At 30.0% G+C, this 23,040-nt stretch overlaps 2 protein-coding genes across 3 annotated transcripts; one reads left to right on the top strand and one right to left on the bottom strand.

Moving 5' to 3' along the window:
* Positions 1–320: 320 nt before the first annotated feature.
* Positions 321–4,659, bottom strand: LOC123014852. Its single transcript, XM_044414138.1, has 6 exons — positions 4,612–4,659; positions 4,212–4,517; positions 3,836–4,162; positions 1,127–1,297; positions 822–1,063; positions 321–771 (listed from the first exon to the last, which is right to left on the bottom strand). The coding sequence occupies exons 1-6, from the start codon at positions 4,657–4,659 to the stop codon at positions 354–356; spliced, it is 1,512 nt and encodes a 503-aa protein (XP_044270073.1). The 3' UTR covers positions 321–353.
* Positions 4,660–9,835: 5,176 nt separating this feature from the next.
* On the top strand, positions 9,836–19,240 carry LOC123014771. 2 transcript variants are annotated; one of them, XM_044414038.1, is made up of 3 exons: positions 9,836–9,850; positions 16,013–16,228; positions 19,045–19,240. In XM_044414038.1, exons 2-3 carry the CDS (start codon positions 16,014–16,016, stop codon positions 19,136–19,138), a joined length of 309 nt encoding a protein of 102 aa, XP_044269973.1. In that variant the 5' UTR covers positions 9,836–9,850; position 16,013; the 3' UTR covers positions 19,139–19,240. The 2 variants fall into 2 exon arrangements, with proteins under 2 accessions (XP_044269973.1, XP_044269972.1); XM_044414037.1 differs by lacking the exon at positions 9,836–9,850 and adding an exon at positions 10,968–11,077.
* Positions 19,241–23,040: the final 3,800 nt, after the last annotated feature.

The following is a 23,040-nucleotide window of genomic DNA, read 5'->3' as shown; positions in this document are numbered from 1 at the left end:
GAATTTTGTCGACACGAGTTTATTTTGATTTTTTACCAAAGTCGGAAAACGGTAGACAGTGTCTTCATTTGACATTGACAATGAAAGAAAAGTTATAATCAATAATAATGAATAAAATGCCAACTAAGTTAAATAAAATTTGGTGAAGTTTTCTATGATAGAACAGGTTTTTTGTTATCTAAATTTTGTTAAAATAAGTCCAGTTGATTACAATGAAGTGGTTCTTATTCACTTCTTCAACTTTTTGAACTATCAGACCCTTTGGAGTAATGGATACTGCAATATCAAAGTTCGACAGTGAGTAATAAGTAAAGTCCAACTGATTTATTATCGATTTATTTCCGTGAGATTTCTTACAAACATGATTTATTAGCACGTGTATCAACAACAACGTAATTACAAATACCATTACTGCTAAACCTCAATTTTTCAAACATGCTGATTGATTTTTTGTTCTCTAACAGAATGGTTCCAAGGGGCCAATGCCCCTCGTTTGCTATCTCCTTAGATAAGGCTTTAATTACTAAACTAGCATATCCTTTCCGTTTGTGTGCTTCTTCGGTCTGAAGCATGGCCATATGGCCCCATGCATGCTTCAAAACCCACGCTACCATCTCATGGGTTGTTTTCAGGAAAAGTCCATATCCCCCGTTCGCTTCAATAAAACTCGTTAAATATTTATCCGAACCTGGAAATCTATGTGGCCATGTGGCATCCACCTGTTGGCCTGCACAAGGTTCCAATTTTTTTAGGTAGACATCAGGGGGACACCTAAAATTTAGCTTTTGACTTATTGTTTGTATTCCCAAATTTCGTCATACTCTAATGTAAATTTGCTTGCTTGTTCTGGAGAAATACAATAAAAATAAGTCGGGACATCTAAATCTATAGCAAGATTTTTCTGATGCAGAAATGTTTTTATGGAAGGAACGTGCTTCTCGTGAACGCCGAAAAAACAGGTTCTTATGTTGTTATAATTCAGAAGAAGGGTTTCCGCGAGTCCTTGGTAAAGATTAGTGCATTGGTCGTCTAAGGTGAAGACGATAATGTCCTGATTGTCGTCCTGTTTTTTTACACAATGAGACAAAAAGTAAAATCGTGGAAAACATGATACGATTTTACTTACCACTAGGATTATCCTAGCAATAATAGTGCCATCCGTTTTCCATGAATCATTCGGTGAAAAAAGCTTCAATGTGTCACGGTGTTTCTCCGAGTTTTTCCATTTTATCGCCAAGTGAATAAAACTCACCATATGAGGTGCCCAGGGAGCCTTTTCTCTATACAAATCTGCTAGCTGGGTCAGTTTATCGTCAGGAATTTCGATAAGAATGTCTTTATGTTGAAAAGTCATTGCGTATAATACAATAATGCACTTTTGAGTGTTTAAATAGCAAGTTTTTTCCTGATACCTGCGGTACTCTTTATAACTATTTTATTATCGGACAAGTGTTCTATTACATAGATAATTTAATAAATAAGTGGTCAAGTACTGCTAAATATCGTGATGCACTTGTAATTTATCTCTGGCTGAATTGTCATCTTTTGAAGAGTGTATGGATTACCACGTGGATGAATTATTACGTAACCGGTTTCTTGAGCGAATTAGCAGTTATTACGTCTACGCTACTTTTAAATGTATGTTTAATAATGATAAGCTTTAAAAATATGAAATTTAAAACAAATTATTTTACAAAAAAATATATTTATGCAACCAATTATACACGTGTTTTTTTATTTTGGTTTAAAATGTTAGTAATATAACTAATTTCTACGAAAAACTTTAATGGATTAACAAAATTCTATGCGCGTCTTCTTGAACGATTACAACACTACTATTGTTAGGTTAGGTATTGGAATAATGTTGCCTCCATCACTCATGTCTACCCACGTGCAGAATTTTGTCCACACGAAAGTTATCAGGTTGTCACTTATCACGTAATTACCCTCTTCTAATGGAAAATTTGTTGGTCGTACATTGAGTATAATTAAGTCGTGCAATAGTCTTTTGCATCGTGAAAATATTTTTAAATCGTGCATTACTTTTGTTTTGTGTCTTGGTTCTTTCATAAAACGTTTTAGTAGTTTAATGCAGAAGCTAGTAATCAGGTCATACTAATTCTTCCAGTCACGGAGTATGGATAGGATTGTTTTGTTAATAACGCAAATCAAGAAATCCGAATTTCGAAAAAAAAATTTGGTGAATTCTCGGGGGGAAAACCAAACCAAAATAAGGGCAATTATTTTTACATTTGTATTTTCCTAGGAATTTTTTAATTTAATTCACCGGAAAACCCCTACATATAATTGTCTTAACTTATACGCATAAGCTTCGGAAATGATAATTTTTGACCAATAATAACGAATAGTGAAAAGAAATTTTAATAAAAGTTTTTTTAGTTATCGAGATGTAGCCTGATAAAAGCATCATTCAACTTTGAAATTGTAAATGAAACCAAGATTATCACTATTTTGATTTTTGACCAAAATCGGAAACCAGTAGACATTGAGTTTCTTCATTGACAATGAAATAAAAAGTTATAATCAATTAATGAGTAAAATGCAAAATAATAATAAGTTAAATAAAATTTAGTTTTGGAGAAAAAATTGCAACAGTGCTTTAAAAAACAAAAAAAAAAACACGAAAACTTTAAAGTAACTCTACGTTTATTTAAGTTTGTCGTGCTTGTGGAAAGCAATAAATACGGCAAGGTGAAACGTGGATTGAAAATGGTGGAAATAATTTTGAATAGTTTCCTTACAGTTTGCGATTTTTTTTTGTTTTTGTCCGAAAAGGACTGATATTTTATCGGTTTATATCCGAAAAAAAGTTTTTTCTAATTTGCCTTCGTACTAAGTCTCAGTACGAAACTGTTTTGGGTTTCGCACTGAACAGAAACAGTACTATAAAAATTGTACCAAAAAGAGAGAAATTTAGTCCTCGCTGCATTCGTCGTGTCTTAAACCAGTGCGTGCGACAAAATGCTTCTTATAAAACTCGTATTATTATTGAAGTGAATATTATTACAAGTTCGGACAAAATAATGAAAATCTTGGTATTATTTAATTAAAATTTAAATGTTGAATAGTGTTTTTATAACGCAATATCTCGGTAACTAAAAAAATTTTACTAAAACTATATTTTCACTATTCGTTAATCATTTGCCTTCAGAAAATAATAATTAAACTAACATCATATAAAAAATTATTAAATTGACTAAATACAGGCTGCGCCAGAACTCGCGCCCCAGAGAAAAATTTCAAGTAAGGTAAGATACCAGGAACATGAAAAAAATGTTTAAAAACCCCATGTGTCAAAAAAATTTGACATTTATTTTTGACATTTGATATTTTTTATATCTATTTAAGAATACTGATGATCTTGTATATGTTTTTTACAATTATTTAGTAAAGGGACAAAAATTTTGCCAATAAAAGCCACAAATAACATTGAATATAGTTACAATTTAGGATACAGCTTCCTTGTTTCCTCTTTTAATAGCCTATAGCAAAAAAACTTGGAAAATTATTTTTCCAACAGAAATAAATAGAGTCAAAGTGCAAACTTTAAACCCTCATAACTTCGAAAGTTTTATAGATAAAAATTTTTTAACATTTTTTCCATGTTCCTGGTATCTTACCTTATATGGGATTTTTCTCTGGGGCGCGAGTTCTGGCTCACCCTGTATGTACCATTTTTCCCAATTACATTACACAATTTTTCTTTCTCTTTTATTGTTTTATTGTTTCATATTTTGTAAAATTTCTAAAATGGGCGAATTACCATCATTCTCTTCGCCTTAACATTCTTCTTAATCCTGAAATAAATTTTTACCTTCCCCTCTCCAGTCATGAAACTCTTAATCTGATCGAACGTCATGACGACACACCTTCCGGCTTCGTAAATTTTATTCGCGTCTAAAGCATCCGTGTAACACAATTCGGTTACGGCGAATTTCCGTACTTCATCACTCACAACCAGTTCGTAACAGTAAGTTAGTGCTTCTTTCTGCGGTCCCACGTATTGGCACAACCAATAGGCCTCCTTCCTTTCGCTCAGAAGTCGATGCTTGAACCAGAAAAGTTGCTTTCGCTTTCGAATTAATTGTATATCGTACGAGTCTTCGTCGAAGATTACCGACATTTCTATAATATTCTGTTCCTGAAGGAGCGAAAACTGTCTCAAACGTATTCCAAGTTGGGGAAGTTACCCTCATGTAGGTCCTCTCGCGATGCTCTTTCTTGAAGTGGTTCATGATATCCTCGTGGTACCCTTTCCAGTTACAAGACCAGCCGGCAAATATTTTCCCCTCGCATTTGTACCACCGAAAATGGCATTCCGATTCATGCGTTTTTAGTTCATCTACGGGTAAGCGTTCCTTACAACCGCGATATTTATATTTGCAGTTGTTTAATGGGACGTCGAAACTGCCGTAAGATCGTAATATCTTTCTCCTTGCCTTTGGCTGAGTTTTGATGGAATGGTTCTTGCTTTGTACACGCAATGAACGTCTTATCTGGAAAAAGCACTAGAATAAATATTGAAGCTGTGTTAATAAGGCGTAAAGCTGAAGTAATAATTTGCTAAATTGGAAGGGTTGCCTTTATTACTGCTTTGGGACTAAGGGGGAGATTGGTCCAGTTGAGACCTTGTTTCATTTACTTTTGTACCTCGGGGTTTTTATAAAACAAGCAATACAACAATGTTTAAAAAAAAAGCTTTTGGAGATCAGCTTTAAATCTTGCAATGTAAACTGCATGAAAACTCTGCTCTTCAACGACTATTTTTATGTGAATATAAAATTGTTATGTTAAAATTTTCAAATCCTTGTTTAACGAGAAGTTTACAAAAATCTTAACAACCGGTTAGGTAATGAAAGTCGTTGTGTATTTATGCACATTTTCCAAATATTTCGTAAATTTGAGTAGTATAAAGGCCCCTTCAGCACACAGCACTTTTTAAAGTAAAACACCCCGATTTTCAAGGGTAAACAGAAAAGCAAAAAAAATCGTGAAAACACCTCGATTTTCAAGGATAAACAGAAAAGCGTAAAAAATCGTGAAAACACCCTCGATTTTCAAGGGTAAACAGAATACGAAATGTTAGATAAATTAGGAAAAAGCGTAGCATATTATGACACAGATAGTATTGTATATATAGATGATGGAAAAAACACTGCTAAAACAGGCTGTCTATTGGGAGATTGGACAGACGAATTAGGTAAAGGCGTATTGATAACAGACTGGATATCAACAGGCCCAAAAAGTTATTGTTATAAGACTAATACGGGTAAAGTTGTTTGTAAAATAAAAGGATTTACGTTAAATTATGAAACGTCCAAAAAAATTAATTCCAATAGTATAAATAATATTTTAGAAAAGAAAGACAGTAAAATCAGTACACAATATAATCGAATTAGAAGAGATACTAAAACTAAGGAACTCTTAAATAAAATAGAAACAAAAGAATTTGGTTTTGTTTATGATAAGAGGGTTATTTTAGAAAATTTTGATACAATACCGTTTGGATATTAAGTAGAAAAAAAGACAATCCGTGGACGTAGTCCACTCATGGGCAGAGCGAATTCTTATAATCGCGTTTTTTATCCTTCAAGAACGAGTGGGAATCTTTTCCTTGATTATAAGAGATTTATTCACCATTTTCTAGGGTGTCAACCATTTAGGTTGACACCTTATCTTCTTCTGATTTTTCACACAACTGATTGAGATAAATCTTATCTTCTTTATCTATTTTTGACATAAGTAGTTATATAATTATCTTAATCCTCTATTATTACTATAACAGGGCAAAATCTTTGAAAAATGTTAATTTTAAAATAAACCTTAAAATCGGGGCTGTCTTCACGATTTTTTCTGCTTTTCTGTTTACCCCTTGAAAATCGGGGGTGTTTTTCCTTAGAAGTGGACAGTGTGCATAGGGGCCTTTCACTTTTTGAGTTACCTTGAAAATTAGGTTGTTTTTTTCTTAAATTGGTAGATTTTCCTTCAGTTTTTGAGTTACCTTGAAAATTAGGTTGTTTTTTCTTAAATTGGTAGATTTTCCAGACAGGGTGAAATACCCCGTCCAGAAAATTGATGTCAAAATATTATTTATTAACGAAGCGGGTTTGTATTCATTAATTATCGAGTTTCAAAAATGGGTTTACGTTGGCTTTAAAATCAGGGTGTTTTCACGATTTTTTACGCTTTTCTGTTTACCCTTGAAAATCATGGTGTTTTCACGATTTTTTGCGCTTTTCTGTTTACCCTTGAAAATCGAGGGTGTTTTCACGATTTTTTACGCTTTTCTGTTTACCCTTGAAAATCGGGGTGTTTTCACGATTTTTTTTGCTTTTCTGTTTACCCTTGTTTTACCTTAAAAAGTGCTGTGTGCTGAAGGGGCCTTTATACTACTAATTTGAAACAAATGTCAAAACTTCTTGGTGATAAATTGTATAACACTCAATAGACAATAGATCTTTGACTGTTCATCCTTTATAATTGTGATCAATATTATTCAAATTAGGTGACAAACTTTACCATATTGATATTGCAGGTGTTGAATAATAACTTAAGTTTTGTCTATTTGCCCTCAATGTTATAAAGATTAATTGTCAAAGAGTGTCTTGCTTAATTGTATAGGATGTTCCTGCTAAGATTTTCTGGGTAACAATTATTAAATATTATGTATTAAAAACTCCTACATACTCGTACATAGCTATTTTAGTGTACAAACCAAAGGTTTTAAGAGCCTGAGAGTGCTCTATATTAGTGTATTCTAACACCGCTGTGGATTAGGCAAAATTATTTTGTAGTTTTAATAAAACTAAAATTATATTTTAGAAACAACCAAATTAAACATTTGAACTTTGTATACAATTATTTTCGATGTTTTCACAACTTTAGAAAATTCCGAAATTTTTATTTTTTTATTTTGATCGTTGGGAAGTTGAATTAATACATATTTTGAGTATTTTTGACTTCATCAGCAATTTCTTTTTATTTATATAAGATAAAAAATTAAATTTGCTTTTCAACCGTACTAAACAAAAAGAACTAGCGTCAATACTTCCAAAGTTATTAGCAATAAACTGCTCCGAGAATCGAAAATAGCCCAAAATTTCGACAAAAATCGAAGAAACTAAAAAATTGAAAATTGAACCATTTACATTCTTGGGGGTTCAAGAGACTTAGAAAAGTACAAAAACGTTGTTTACAATGCGTTTTTAAATGCAAGAAATAAATTTTTCAAAAAATTTTTGTATAAATATAATGAAATATAACATATTACATAATTTTTTACAAATTCAAATTTAAATACAACTCAAATAAATGTCAACATATGGCGGGCGTATAAGAGCGCAAACTTTAAAACATGTATCCACAAAAATATTAAAAATGTAATAGGTATAAAGTGTGTAAGTAAGCAAAAGGTAAGTTAAAAGAAATATATAGAAAAGGTAAGTTTTGTAGTAAAAATAAAGAATTATTTTTTTTTTATTAATTTTTATTAATAATAAATGTAAAATATAAGAGCACCTTCAGAGCTTTAAAATGTTGTACATAAGTGTACTACTAGTGAAATAGATATAAGTAAACAAAGGTAAGTTAAATGAAATATAAAGTAAAAATAGCATGAAATGTATAATAAAAATTATAGAAATAAATAAAAACATTTTTTTGTAAATTTTGTCTAAAATGTATTGACAATGGTTAATGTTTTAAACTATATGTATTTTTTTATGACGTGTTTTTTCACGGTAATGTGAGTGTGTTGTGACCGGAATGCCGAAAAATTAAATTACTAATGCATAATTGGTACAATATTAAATTACTAATAAATTATTTGTCTACAAAATATAAATGATTACTAGAATATAACAGCATTATTAATTTGTTTGTTATTGTAAAAACTTATTTAGTGTTAATAAATGTTTTATGTGGTAATGTGGTTACATATTTAAATGGATTTTTACTTGAATACTTTATTGTTTTCCAGTTTTCTCCTCCAACTAATAAATAAGTAATTTAATTGTAAGAACAGCCAAGTCAAACACGCAAGCTTTGTCACAAGCTGTTTCAATAAAATCCATTTATTTTTATTGTCTGGGATAACACACTTAAATAATAAGTTGTTAGAAAAAGTTGAAAGCAACATAAAATTGGCGAAATGTACATTTCGAGTGATGTCTCTCGTTCATTTTAATAAGAAACGAGAATTCGACAAGAAATGTCATTTGGTCCTGTAATTCTCGTTTGAAAATGTTTCACAAAGAGTTAAATATTAGCATTTACGGCGATGGTAGATTTGTTCTCCTGTAAAGCACGATAATTGCGCAACTTATTGTTCCATCGGTTCAATAAGGAGTGGTTTTTTTAAACTCGGAGCAAGTTTGAAACGCTAAAATTTATCCAAGAGTTTGAAACATGTTTATAGCCATCATTTTTTATGTTTGAAGTTGAACAAGTTTCCATTCAAATCGACATAAATTAAAATGGAATTAGTTCATCAATAGTAGATTTTTAAATAATAACAAAATAAATAATTCTCTCGTTTAAATGGACTCAATTAGTTTTGGGAATCAGCAAAACAATTTACTCATAAAAATAAATAGTTTTCATTTATCTGCGTTATCTACAATTTTGTTTTAATAGAGAAATTTAGTTAAAAACGAACAAAAAAATACCTCTGATGACATTTTAGCTTCTGAAATGGTCACAACCGCATCACACATGAACTTGTATTTGTGTCATAATTTAACATATCTCAAGTAATTTCAAAACTCATTACACCGGAGTTAAATGAGGCGAAGATCGGTTCATTTCATGCGAAATTTGCATTAAATAAGAATTGCAACAAACTAAAATTATTTTGTAGGCGACTAATTATTATAATAAATGTCTATAAATAACCCATTCACCGATTAAGCCGTCAAAGAGTGTATTAGAATGAAATAAATTTTGCAAATAGCAGCAAACAATTAAATCTGGCTTTACGTTAGTATTTTTTCACTATTGAAATGGGGATAGATACATATTATGCAAAGTTATTTGGCCCAAAGCCCTTTTAAATTGAAAAAGAATACTTGAGTCAAGTTTTCGAGTACCAATATGAATGCAAATGATAAAAATAAGCCGTGCACCAAGACAAATCAAAAGTTTACGAGAAGTGCAATTTTTGGCTCATCAAAGAGATGACAAGCGAAAATTTTCCCATCGAGTTCAATCAAACACCACTTAGATAATCCCTCGGGATCAACACTGTGTGGTATTTTTTATTTGTTTCTTTTATTCGGGCAATTTATTGGGGATTTCGTTCGGACTCCTCGTGCATTGCACGGGATAAAATTGTTTTCAGCGATCAAATTATGGAATTATTTCGCCGCGAAGAGGCTCTTTCGCGGATGCTCGTCACGCGACTGAAAATGCTGAAATGCGATGAAGCAATAATTTAATTAGCGCTTAAATGGACGAGGCAAAGAGGCCGAGGGTTTTTCAGTTTTTTATTTTTAAGAGCGAGGTGGCTGAAGGTGAATTAACTCGAGAATTTCCGGTAAACACCATCAAATTAATGATGTCAAAATGGGAAAGTGTTTTCAGGAAAAAATCTTGTTGACGATTGCGAAGTTTATGACGAGTCCAAGGGCAGCTTGTGGTGCACTTATTTTTATTAGCCGGTCTTGGTTTAAGTGTGGAGGAATTATTTCAGCGTGTTCTTGTGTAGGTTGTTATAGTCACTCCTTCTGATTACTCCCCCTGAAATAGGGGCGCATGACCAACGCGCTTTTCAAGCCGTGCTAAAACTTTTCATGTAGCTACAACAGTTGCAAATCTGTCTAGCTAAAAAGAGGTAAGTTCGATGTGGTCCTCCTTTGTACATCCTCAAACTCCACAAACGAATATTTTGTAACCTCAACAAACAACAAACAGTACGCGAAAATTCAAAATATTTTTTCTCAATTTCCGTTGTTCATGAAACTTCTTGATAACTCACCTACGATTTAATTACCAAGCAGAATGTTTTTTCTTGACCTCCCGTACAAGTTTCGCTTCTTAGTTTCAATTAACAGAAGGTTAAAATTCTTGAAAGGTTTGCTAATTGAAATGTTTTCGTTTGTGGTTTCACGTTATTGCGATGTTTTCCCGACTATTAACAAATAGTGGAAAACGCTCTTGACTTTAAAGTTGTTGATCTACTACAGATAAAATTTGATAAGAGGTACCTATTTTTTTTAAATACTCCTACTTTTTAAAATAATGAAAATTTGTGATTACAAATATTTTTCTGAAAGCAGTAGTGACATTTTTATAAAGTGCGAATAATAAATATTTATGCTACGTTATTGTAAATTTTATTTATTTTTGCTTCATTTCTTTAAAAACAATAACATTGATGCTTTAAGGCAAGTTGAGCTTTGAAATAAAATGAGACTTGATTTGAGTAAAACCAAGCAATATACCAATCGCTCGGATATTAAATCTTGCAGCTGTTTTACTTTTGCCTTCCTACACCCTCTGAACATCCACGTAAAAATAAAACTTTTTACATAACATTTATCAGCTTTCTGAACTTAGCTCAACTATCAATCCCCTTTGGCATCGTTGCACCAGAATAAAATTTACATATCAGTACAAAAGAGAAGTTCTTACATCATTTAAGCCACATGCTCTGTTTACCTTTCAAACAATTGATGGAAGTGTTTACTCTAGATTTTTTTTAAATGAACTCTGACCGAGAACGCCAGAGCATTTAATTGTTGTTATGGATTGAGAAAATTTCTGCTTGATTTGAAAGGGTTTTATTCTAGTCGTGAAGTCAGTTTGCCCTCAAACTCTATATTATTATTAGTCTGAGTTTAATAACAAGAGAAGGAAAATATGAGCGTTAACGGTTCAATGGGATATTTAAACTGGCAATGATTATTAAAGTTATTAACAACAACAACCTACGCTTTAGTGAAGAGTTGTTACAAAGCAAAATCGATTTTTATCAATTAGAATAATTGTTTGTAAAGTTATGAATAAATGACTGAGAAAGTGGGAGCATTTGTTTTGAAATACATTTCTCCATTGGAGGGTAAGTTTTATTCGTAATAAACAAACATAAACATATTTATGTGTGCAAATATTAAGTGAATGTAAACAGAAGTGGTGGTAATTTGAATGAGCAGTATGGTGAATAACCTTCTTTAGACAATTTTTTCATCGAAAAGTTTTGTTTTCTGAGACATTACTATACTGATTTTTTAAAATTCGTAATGATGGGTTATTTTAAAAACATAAAAAATTAAAAAAAATAAAAATGTGGTAATTTTTTGTTTGGATAATGTAAAATAACAATGTTTGAACTTAATATTTTTTGCACACATTTTATTCTTTCAATACTTAAATATATCTCAAAACAGTAAATGAAGAGTGAATTGTTACTGTGGCTAATTACAGATAGCTGAAAAATTTGATTGCAAATATTTTTTTCTTAATCTGCACTGTAAATATTATATTTTTGTTATTCATAATGCTTTTTATAATTTTTTGTTAAAAAATGTATAAAAAAATTACATTTGTATTAAATGAAATAATGAAAAAAAAAAACAGAAACGTAAGCCAAATTAATAGTTTCTTTTTGTATTTTTCACAGACGGTAACTAACTTTATTATTTAGATGTTTTTTTATTTATTTTTTCTTTCAGTATCAAATGAAAAAATAAAAATTTTATTTAGGTACTTAATAAAAAAATTTTAATTCAAGAACAAAAAAACTATTATAAACTATAAAAAAATATTTTACAGACCTTTGCTTTTTCTTATAATTTTTCTTGGGTATACATCATTAAAAAAAAAAATAGACTTATATGTCTATGGATCTAAATCTGTAAGCCCACCCAAGAAAAACATGATAAATACCAGAGCTTCATGAAATAGACTTTTCTTATTATTTACTTTGGTCATTTAGTTTTTAATTTTACAGTAGCTTCTTTCGCTTTGTTTTCTTTTAATTGCAACACTCTGTATTCTTGTTATGTTGGGTAATTTAAACTTTTCATGTACCATAGTTTCGTCAAAAAACTTGTTTTGTTGGAAATATTTCCAGATAGCTCAGGTCTCTATGGAGTGATTATCTCTTGAGAACAAATTTGTCATTTGTTATTATGTTAAAAGTTTTTCAACAAAACGCGTAAGTTTCAAAACGCATTAAATTAACAAATATTTTATCCATTAGGTGATTGTGTAATTATTGCTAGTAATATGTAGTATGAATAAATTAACTTTCTGAAAGCTTATTTAGCGCCCACTGAAAATGTTGGCACACTTTTATTTGAATTGAAACTCTCTAACACTCGCAGTGTTATCATCGAAATATTGTATAACGCCGCTATTCGAATCCAAAAAAGTTTATCGTGTCTAAAACTCGCATTCTGTCCGATTTAAAGGCACATAATTTCTCGGCGTCGATTTTCCCCAACTAACCGCCAATCCCGGTAATAATTGTCGCAATTAATGCTGATTTAAATTCATTAGAAGCCATGCGCCGAATTTTTACATTTCAAAGCGATTTACATTCGCATCCACGTGCGTAATTGCCGTATTCCGTGGTCGCAAATGCGTCGAATTGGCAGCAGCGATTTGACTTGAAATTAACAAACAGCAACACAGAAGAGTTGAATAAAATTGCAAAAGTTTTGTTTGGAGTCAAACTTCGACCAGTGACACAATCGGCTGTTTGACGAAGTTTAATCCTCCCAGTCTAAGATCCAACACACGCAACAAAGCGACTTTGTATTTGAGTAGCGAGTGGGAAGTCGCGGTAATCATGGCAGAAATTAAACTGAAATATTTACATTATTTGGATCGGAAAGCTAGAAGTGGGGGCTGTCGTCCACTAGACGATTTTTTCAGCGCGAAGCGATTGCTTGTGACTAAAGACAATTATTGTCCGTTTTCTTGCTGGCGGCTAATGGAGCTCAGTCAGGATCTGTTCGCTTTCAGCACCTTAATACGATAACGATAATGCGAAACAAGATGGATGTGTCAAAGAGGAATTTGTGTAACGTGCGAGATGACAAATCCCAGAGGATTTTTTGAGAAACTCGTCTCGGGAAAAGTTTAAAAAAAATTACAAAAAATTTACATATCTGAGTTTCATTTTAAATGTCAAGTCTTCAACAAGTGGGGCAAATTTTCATTAAGATGTAGAGTTGATTAGGATTTTAGATTAATTTAAAACTGAGACTTATTCGACACGAAAAAACTATTCTCTAAAAGATTTTGTTTTCAATGGATTTGTTCACTTTAATGTTTCAAGCGTTTTCAAATCCTAAAATAACTTTGATTTTATTACATAGTAAATAGTTACTGCGAAATTACTCTAGAATCAATAAATGAATAGGATTTTTTAATGTGCTTGGCATTTTATTTTAAAATTTTGTTTGCATAATTTAGCGAAAATACTTTTTATCTCCAACAAAAAATAAGTAACAATTAACATTGTACATAGCCCTAAAATAGTTTGGTAAGTTGGTAACAGATCTATTATGTATTCTGAAAGCAAATCTGATTATTTAGTAATTAAAAATCGAATAAATTCCTTGGTAGTGGCTAAAAATCACACCCAATGCTCACTGCCATCACATTTGTTAGAAAACTAAATTATTTTTTAGAGCCTCCATTGTTAAAATACCTGTTGAAACCAAGCAAATCACTTCCAGCAACAAAATATTATTTTTCAAACATGGTTTATATCGGTTCTCTTTGATGTAGTTTTTCTTTAACTGGAATTACAATGCGGCTTCCTGAAAAAATAATTTAAGTACTTATTGTGTTTGAGATGTCTAAAGTCACCTACCACAAAAAATAAATAAAAAATCTATATTTAGAACTTTGAGCGTCAGACTAAAAGTGTTTATCGAAATTTCCCACTTGTGAAGGAAATAAAGAAATTTTTGGAGAAATTTCTGGGAAATTCTTTGTACACGGCTCGAAATCCATGTTATTAACAAGTTAATAAATTAGATTAAAAATATTCAAGGCTTGGTAGATAATTAAGCTTATTTAATAGGCGTGCAGGCAAACAGCATGAAAAATGCGGAATTTAGTTTAAGTTGGTAACATTTTAGTTAAGCAGTTAAAATTGTTGCCACTCATTTGATGATGATAATTTGTTGCCATTATTAATTAACTAAGTATTGCTATAGCCGTTTTTGGCTTTCTTATTGAGTTTACCTGGTAAACAAACAGACTATTGTTAATATTTGCAGATTAAATTATGTCGTATCTGACTGCATCGTGTTTTTGCATACTAAATGTAGGTTTAAATATTTTAATAGTCACGATTTGTTTATCGATACGTCAGTCATACATCAAGAAGCTTAAAATAAAAAGCCAAAGTTTTAGTTTTTTGTTTACGGTTTCAATTAAAATTTGTTGTTGAATAAAAAAACAAACTCAAATTATTATCAAAAATTGTATGTAACTATTTTAAAATCAAAAGAAGATTGTGTAGGAGGGGCAACGTTATAGAACTTCTACTCATAAAATCAGACTTTTCTTAATTAACGGTCTTACAGTCATTTTCACTATTGTTTGTTAAAATGCTTCATTATCTTCCTTATTTGCATCTTTGCACCTAAAAGTGTTTTATTGGAATTTGAACATTATTTGAAAAGTTAGGTTTACTTTTCATGCTTTCCAGAAAACAACTCTGTTTTAGTGAAATAATCAACTTTCCAAAAAATTATTTTGTTGCTTTTTTCTTTTATGTATTTTAAAAAACGTTTTAAAGTAGTGTGATTTTAGCGATAAACAATTTAAGTGATTTTTTACTATTTACAATTAGTGAACAGCCATTTTTCTCACATTCAAATTTATTCCAATTACGACTGCTTCTATAAAAGTTTCATTGGCATCTGCATCAAATCCAACGTGATTACTTTTTTTGTTTTATTCATTGAAACAGATAATTATTATCTGTACAGCTGGGGTTCCTTGTGCTATTTGAAGTATATAAGCTCAAAGGAAATTTACTAAATTAATTGCGAAGAATTTACAGTTCAAAGATTGGTATATGTAAATGGGATAAATAAGTTACAACATAATGCAAAGTTTAATACAAGTCTGACCTTCTGAGTTATAATCTGAAACAATAATTCATTACAAAGGGTGTATACTATTACAACTGTTGCAGTGTTATGAATGGAATCTTTGGTTTGTAAAAATTGATTTCTTTTATATCTATTGTTATCCAATATGGGATATAAGAGAAGCTTAATTTTTCTCCTTGAAACAGAGTATAAAAGTGTAAAGTGGAAAATGTTTCATTTGATTAAACAATATTTTTCTAATTAAACTGAAAACATAAAAGTAATTTTTTTAGGTTTAGGTGTACAATTTTAATTATCAAGATAAATACAAATCTGGAAATTCGAAAAGGATTAGTCAATATTCAATTAAATGTATTTTTTCGTTTGGCTGTTTTTCCCGTAAATGAAATATGAGACAGCTGAATAAATAAATGAGACTGGATAAAAATGAACATGACAACACGTGTCCATTATTTTTTAGTTTAGTTAAGTAAACAGAGATATCCATCACAAAGTCGAAAGAACAAAACTGTGTCTAGATTAAAATTGGCGGAGGCGCCGGGATTAATACTTTAATTAGAGGAGAATTGTATTGATTTCAAAAAGTGTAAACACCTTAATAATTATTTTGTAAAAATAAACTACTGTTAACATGAGCATAATTAATTAAATTAAATGGAACACACACAACAACACAGTACTTGTAAAATTAAAAAACAATATTGTGCAATCATCATTATGATTTGTTGACCCGTTGACATTATTTGTTTTGATTACTAAATAAAAGTTGATTTCGGTTATACTTCATTTGCCTCTACTTTTAAAAAACTTTATTTTAATGAAACGACTCTCCCTTTTAATCTACATTTCGCCAAATTGTTCAAATAAATCAGTGGTTAATATCTCACGTGATATAATTTTGTTAATTTTTTTAGTATGGCGTTCCAACATGCTGCTCTATTCTTCACGTTGATATTTCTTTGGCTGTTGTTGACGAACGCGCAAGGACGTCGCGACGCAAAATATCCTCAAGTCAGGACTCCGCAACAAAGATTAACTAGAGGCATCGAAGCTCTTAAATACCACAACATGGACTTAGGCACAGCTAGAGGTTACGGGAAAAGGGCCGTCGACATGCATAACGTCAACAAGTAAGTCGCTAAATCGCGTTAAATTTCCTTACAACGAACTGAGAGACGATTTCGCAACGCAGTAAGCTCGTAACGATCATTGGATTTTAGTGATTTTGAAAGACTTCATTTGGCGTTACGAGATTTTCGAAAAACGGTAATGAAAATTGAAAAAGGATATTGCACTTTACTCAAAGAGCTTAAGTTTTGTTAATAAATATTTGGGCATTGCCATTTCCCATTCACTACCCTGAAAAGCTACATTTTATTAGAAAATAATATGCAACATTTTTGAGAAAAATTATAATGAAAAAAATGGGAATTCTTGCTAAAAACATATTAGATTAAAAAAAATTGGCTGGTTTCTTAACTTTTTCATTTTCTTAACTCTTCGACTGCAATACACTAAAAAATGTTACAATTTGTACATTTTTCTTTCAAAATATTGATATTTTATTTTTTTATTATTCTTATAAATTTAGTGTAATAATTTATTTTAATGTTTTTGTTAAAAAAATTCAAAAACTAAGCAAAATGGACTACTAAAAGTTTAGTTTAAATCATCTAAAATAAAAATTACATACAATTTTGTGTAATAACTTATTTAGAAAACAGCCGATATAATGAAAATTATTTTGGGTAATGTAGGAAACTTTTTTTACATTTTTGAATATCTTGACATTTAAGTCATTAATTAATGGCATACAGTCCGCTGGACAACTGTATGCATCTATAAATTTTTCAATTACATCACAATATTTGTAAATGGCAGCATATTTTTATTGATTTGTATCTAAAAATAAAGTTACAGATTTTTTAAGGTTTTTTTTCATATTTATTGGATGCGGGTTCTTCAGTTTAATTTTTTTCCACAAACCGGTTTGTTTTTCTGACTTGAAAAAAATCTAAAAAAAATATTTATAAAAGAATCTTAACGGAATTTTCAGACAAAAATATTATGAAGTACCTATGTACAGGGTGCTGCATTTTGGATGTCCGAATAGGGAATCTCCGAAACTAAGAGGTTTAGCCAAAAACGAGTAATACATTCTGGGGCTCATTTAAAAAAAAATAATATTGGTTAAAACCGCATCCCGCTATCGTCTTTTGTTTTCGACTTATAGACAAAAATTGACATTTTAGCGAAATCTAAAAAAATTCATATCTTCGTTATTATAGAAGACACAGATTTGAACTAAAGACATTATACAGGCACTTTTTAACGTAGAATTTAATAATGTAGTTAACATTTTTTTTCAGTTGTTTGTTTAGCCGTAATAAAATAAACTTGTATTTTTTTATGGCAATCATATATGGCTGTCATTTTTAAAAAGCTTGTTTTTTCTTATCTAAAAAATATATATTTGTTACAAATTATTATAATACGAGTACATTTTTAGCAAAAAAATATCTTTGATTTTTGTTCGCAGTTGGCCATGAAAAAATGTTGCATTTTCAACCAAAAGGATTTAAACTATATTATATTCAACCAGTCACTAATGAAAGAGTTTTCTAATTACTAAGTAATGAAAAAGATGCAAAATAAATTGTACGTATATCAACTTATTGGCGACTAATAACATTTCTTTGTTTTTAAACAAGCTAACATTACCATTGTAACTTCTAGTGATACATAGAGTGTTGTAAAAAAAGCCGCTTTAATTCTTCAATAAAATATATTTTATATGACTCAAAAATGACGATATCGCTATTCAAATACCCAAATTCCGTCTATGTGAAACGTTATCCTACCTCCATTAGATCATCAAAAAAATGTTTTTTCTAATTGTGTTGACTGTTGACACATTTGTTTTTCCTATTTTTGGATTTTTTAAAAATATGTAATAATTTTGTTCTGAGGCGCTCGGTTCAATGTTTCTACCGTTTCGTATTTTTTAAATCTTTATAATTTTATATATTTTTTCATCTATTTTACAGTTCACAAAACTCTTATTGATTATTATTTACATATTTGGAGTGGAATAGTTTTTCCATGGCCAACTATTATCACACAAAATATGTATTTCACTTTTTAAGTATAGTTATAAAAAAATATTTTGTTAGAAATATATATTTTTTAGATCAAAAAAAAATAAGCTTTTCAAAATTGCCATAGCCGCCTATGATTTCCATTTAAAAAAATACAAGTTTACTTATTACGGCTAAACTAATAACTGAAAAAAAATTGTTAACTACATTATTAAATTCCTCGTAAAAAAGTGCCTGTATAATGTCTTTCTTTCAAATCCGTATCTTCTATAATAACAAAGATATGATTTTTTTTAGATTTCGCTAAAATGTCAATTTTTGTCTATAAGTCGAAAACAAAAGACGATAGCGGGATGCGGTTTTAACCACTATTATTTTCTCCAAAAATGAGCCCCAGAATATATCACTCGTTTTTGGCTAAACATCTTAGTTTCGGAGATTCCCCATTCGGACATCCAAAATGCAGCACCCTGTATTACGGAAAAAAAGTATTTATTTTTGATAAAACATAGAGAAATTCAACATTAAATATTCGCATTTTACCATCAATCAATTTTTATTTTTTGTGAAACTATTTTGTTACATTTTGTGTTTATTCCATTGATGTAGCACACTTGAAAATTTGTAATTTAATTAATGTGTGTAGGCCGGCTTAATTTAATTACCTACAAAAACGCATAAAACTAAATTATAAAATAACAAACCGATTTGTTATGTGGGTTTGCGTTTTAGTAGTAGAAATCCACGTGACTTTGTTTTTAAAAATAATTGTGTCAAGAATGACGGCAATTTATTGCTAAAAGCTCAAATTACTTGTTGCTTATAGCGATTGTATTTTTCTAATGCAGCTTTCTGCTCGAATGGATTGCACTGGAAACCAGGATGAGGAACTTGGGGATACCCCGAAATCTCCTGAGAGATCAAGAAACTATACCCGAATGACTCTATTTATAAAATCGTTAAATTATTGTGATTATTATTTAAATGCTGTACCCTGTTTGTAAATTTCGTTTCCCACTGTAACATAATTTAATATTAGGCAAATAAAATTACTATCGATCAGCCTTCTTATTTAATTTTATTTCTGGTTTTAAGGATGCGGAGGATGATGCCACATTCTTGTTTATTTTTTTGAAGTAACATTTGACCGCCTGCCTTTGTTTGAAGAAAAAAACTGTTTTTAATATTGTCCGAGATTAAGAGCTTATCAGCCTTTTGAGATACAAATTAAAATTTCACGGAAGTATGCTGTTGTTTGAAGGTAAGTGGGACAGGAAAAATAACTGTTAGGGATTTAGCATTTGAAGAGGGAGTGACGGGTGAGTGTGCTTCTATTTCTTAACAATAAATTGATGCATCTCCGATCATTTTTGCAAAATGCTCACATCTGTGACGTTTGGAAATTGATTGAGCTTCTTTATTATAATAGAAAGTGAAATTTACATAATTGACGACAAATTGGTGGTTTTTTTTTTAGTTACAGTTTTTACGGAAATGCAGCTCCTAAACACGTAGGTATGGAAATGCTTTGTATTAAAAATTGTAATTAAACTTCGTTTTAATAACTGTTGTTTGATTTTGTTTTAAAAAACGAAATTATTTGAGATCCGCTCATTTTGGATTATTTGTTCAAGTCGGTGAATGAACTTTATACTTTTTTTGTATGTAACCAATAAAAATGATTCATATGCTGTTGACTTAATATAAATCGATATTAAAATTAATTTCAGTAAAATGTTTACTGATTTGTATGCATTTCAATGTAAGTTTAACAAACATATAACTATAAGAAAATAAACGATAAATAAAAACCAATTTTGTTCTATCCATTAATACTAATGAGTGTTTGGAGCACTGTTTCTTAGCATCTCCATAGCAAAGTGCTCTTGTCAAAGTTAGATGGTTAGCAAGTCCTTATCAAAGAGCTAGAATCAAGTCTCAAGCAGATTAATTAACAATGCCTTGGTCTAAGTTGATATTTACGATTAGTGCAAAAAGTAACTAATTTCAAGCACCATAAAATAAATCTTCTTTATATCCTCCTTTTAAGTTGTTTGATTTTGGCCACAATTAAAACTTTCCTAAACTTAAATTAAAAAACACGTGTCAGTGTTCTTGTCAAAAGGGCGATTTTTAACAAGGGGTTAATGGTTACAAGAGCGCACAACTTTTTCGATAACTAGTTTTGTTTACAGCATATTTCCACGCCGCTTCAAACTTCTTGCAAGATAAATAAAAAACAAATTTAGATGCGAATCAAACGTTTAATTGCGTCGAGTCAGTTATAAAACTTTACGAGCGCTCCCCCCAAAAACACGGCTTTAAGACTCTATTTCGATGCAAATGTTAATTAATTTAACCATGTGTGGATTTCATTGCACGCGTACTTAAGTAATTTGCCATCTTAATTCCGTCTAATGGGGCGCAAGTAGCTTTCGCTCGGGTAAGTGAACGAGACAAATTGAATTTAAAGTAAACACTTATCGGGTTTTTTTAGTAAAGTTTCGTTAATCAAGTGATAAAAGGGAAGAGTCAAAGGGTGGGCTCTAATTAGCACGATTTACATATTGATCGAGATTTCAATTATTGTCATTGTTACGTGCATCATATTCACCCTAATTCACCCTTCGATAATTAATATTACCACCTTTTAATCATGGACCGACTTTGGGCGTGTTTTATCACTATGACTGGGACATCTTTATGCCCCAATTTTTTCGCCACAAAGTTGATTAATGCCTCTTTCAAGATAAGAGATAATTAATTTTGCAATGTGTTACTATTACTTGTTCATCGCAACAAAACAAAATAATTTATAAGGCACATTTTTCACATTGTACAACAAATAACAATTACTCTACAATGGAGTAAGCCAGTGTTGGAAACTGGAGGCTAAATATAATAAAGCGCTACATAAATGCTTATAGTATAGAAAATTGGATGGGATAATTTCCTGGTTTCGGTTAGTGGTTAGCATCGCTAGCCTCAAATGATCAAAAATAAGTTGTTTAGGAAAAGTTTCTTGAATAGGGAACACGTCGAAAAATTATTGAACTGATTTTTACAAATATTTACTTTCAGTGAAATAAGAATACATAAATAAGTGTGAAATTTTAGGTTGTAGGTAGTATATTATATAATAAATAGGAAAAATATTAAATTTGTGAAAGTGCTCTTCATTAATTTGTGAAACATTATTTAGTACAAAATAAATAAACTAACATGCGTCAGGTATTATACAAACTCCACAAAATAAACGCTCGAAGGAGTTTTATTTTGATTAATATACATATTTATTTTGGATAAAGTATGGCATACGTATGTTATTACAAGTAAGTCACTTGAGAACAGTAAATATTTTCTTCTATAAACACACTTGCATCATTACTGTTTATTTTTAGAAACTAAGAGTTTGTATATTTTGATATTTATGAAAAATCTTTTCATTAACAAAATCTGCTTTAGTATGCGGAAATTTTAAAATTTTCTTTCCATTTATTATTCAAAACGAAAAGTACTTGTAATAAAATTAAGAATTTCTACGTGAATTAAAAGTATTGATTGGTATTAACAATGTATAAGACACTTCATGAATTATTTATTTGTTTTTGTTTACGTTTTTTTTATAAAAACTGTGAGTTACGGGATAAAAAATACTGTAGGTACTAAAATTTTTAATAAAAAAATGCACACATTTGATTTATTGTATTAGTTAATACTTTTTATTTCGTACTCAATGTTAAGGAGTGTTTTTATCAACTAATTTTAGTAGATAAAGAAGTCTTTTATCGTTCAGTGAAATAAAGTAATTTTTATCCACTGTTTGTATTCAAGAAATTCTGGTAGGTGAGTACAAAATAAAACGAAATATTATACACGACGATAAAGATTGTTTATCTACTCGTAAAAAAAGTCCACTCGTGACTTCGTCACTCGTAAACTTAACCTTTTTACTCGTAGATAAACATTTTTTTTATCGTCTTGTATAATAAATAACTAAAATTGTAATAAGCTGCTTAGAGTCATCAGTAGAAAAATTAAAATTGAACAACGCCACATTGCTATCGGCTGTTCTGTCGCCATCGGTAAGTAATCAATTTTTCTAATATAACGTGCAGTAAATTAAATTTTGTTTTTTTAGTAAAAAAGTCTGTGTAGACGAAATGCAGAAAATATAACGTTTAATGTTTTGTGAAAGTTTTTTTAACTATTTATTTATTTTTATAGACGTTGGTTATATTACAAAGTATGTTTGCAATTAGGTACAATTAAAAATAAATAAACCTAATGTGAATCCACAATATACAAGAATATTAATTAAGTAAGTACACTCGTGAAAACAATACTTGACACTAAATTTTGAAAAACTAGTAAATTATGTAGGTTAAAAAATTTATCAAATGTCAATTTTTCAAAAATAATAGTTATTTAATAAACAAGTTTATTTATAATAGATTAATACTAAAATTAATTATAATATTTTACTGTTGCTTGTACCTTATAGGTATCTAGTTAATTAAAAAAAAAACTCAATTTGAAAAATTATATGTACTTAAATTTCATATAAGGTGACAAAAAAGTATGGAACCAAGCTTTCAGAACATAATAATTGATAAAAATCAAAGTGCTATAAAACATTTGATCGTGTTGTGAGAATGCAATTGTGTTTTGTTTTTGAGTTATGCGATTTTTTTATTAAGATGGCAACTTATAGGAAAAATTTTTCGATAAAAATTGAATAAAAAATGTAGATAGTAGTGATTCTTAGATCATAGCTTTTGGAAAAAAAGATTTTATGGTGGATTACCATTTGAAAAAAATAAAAATTTATCAGAACTTAAAAA

The sequence above is a fragment of the Tribolium madens genome, unplaced genomic scaffold, assembly GCF_015345945.1.
Source record: "Tribolium madens isolate multiple individuals breed KSU strain unplaced genomic scaffold, Tmad_KSU_1.1 Scaffold_97;HRSCAF=244;Tcas5.2_LG3a, whole genome shotgun sequence".
Taxonomy (NCBI): domain Eukaryota; kingdom Metazoa; phylum Arthropoda; class Insecta; order Coleoptera; family Tenebrionidae; genus Tribolium; species Tribolium madens.
This window is presented reverse-complemented; position numbering and strand designations above follow the sequence as displayed.

What these genes read in the sequence shown, in the direction of transcription:
- LOC123014852 (XM_044414138.1), bottom strand. Translation starts at nt 4,659, where the DNA reads ATGAAACAAGGTCTCAACTGGACCAATCTCCCCCTTAGTCCCAAAGCA. An exon ending in TCATGACTGGAGAGGGGAAG is followed by an intron (nt 1,298 to 3,835) that starts GTAAAAATTTAT and finishes AAACTGACCCAG; the next exon opens with CTAGCAGATTTGTATAGAGA. An exon ending in TTGCTAGGATAATCCTAGTG is followed by an intron (nt 1,064 to 1,126) that starts GTAAGTAAAATC and finishes GTAAAAAAACAG; the next exon opens with GACGACAATCAGGACATTAT.
- LOC123014771 (XM_044414038.1), top strand. Translation starts at nt 16,014, where the DNA reads ATGGCGTTCCAACATGCTGCTCTATTCTTCACGTTGATATTTCTTTGG. An exon ending in GACATGCATAACGTCAACAA is followed by an intron (nt 16,229 to 19,044) that starts GTAAGTCGCTAA and finishes TTTCTAATGCAG; the next exon opens with CTTTCTGCTCGAATGGATTG.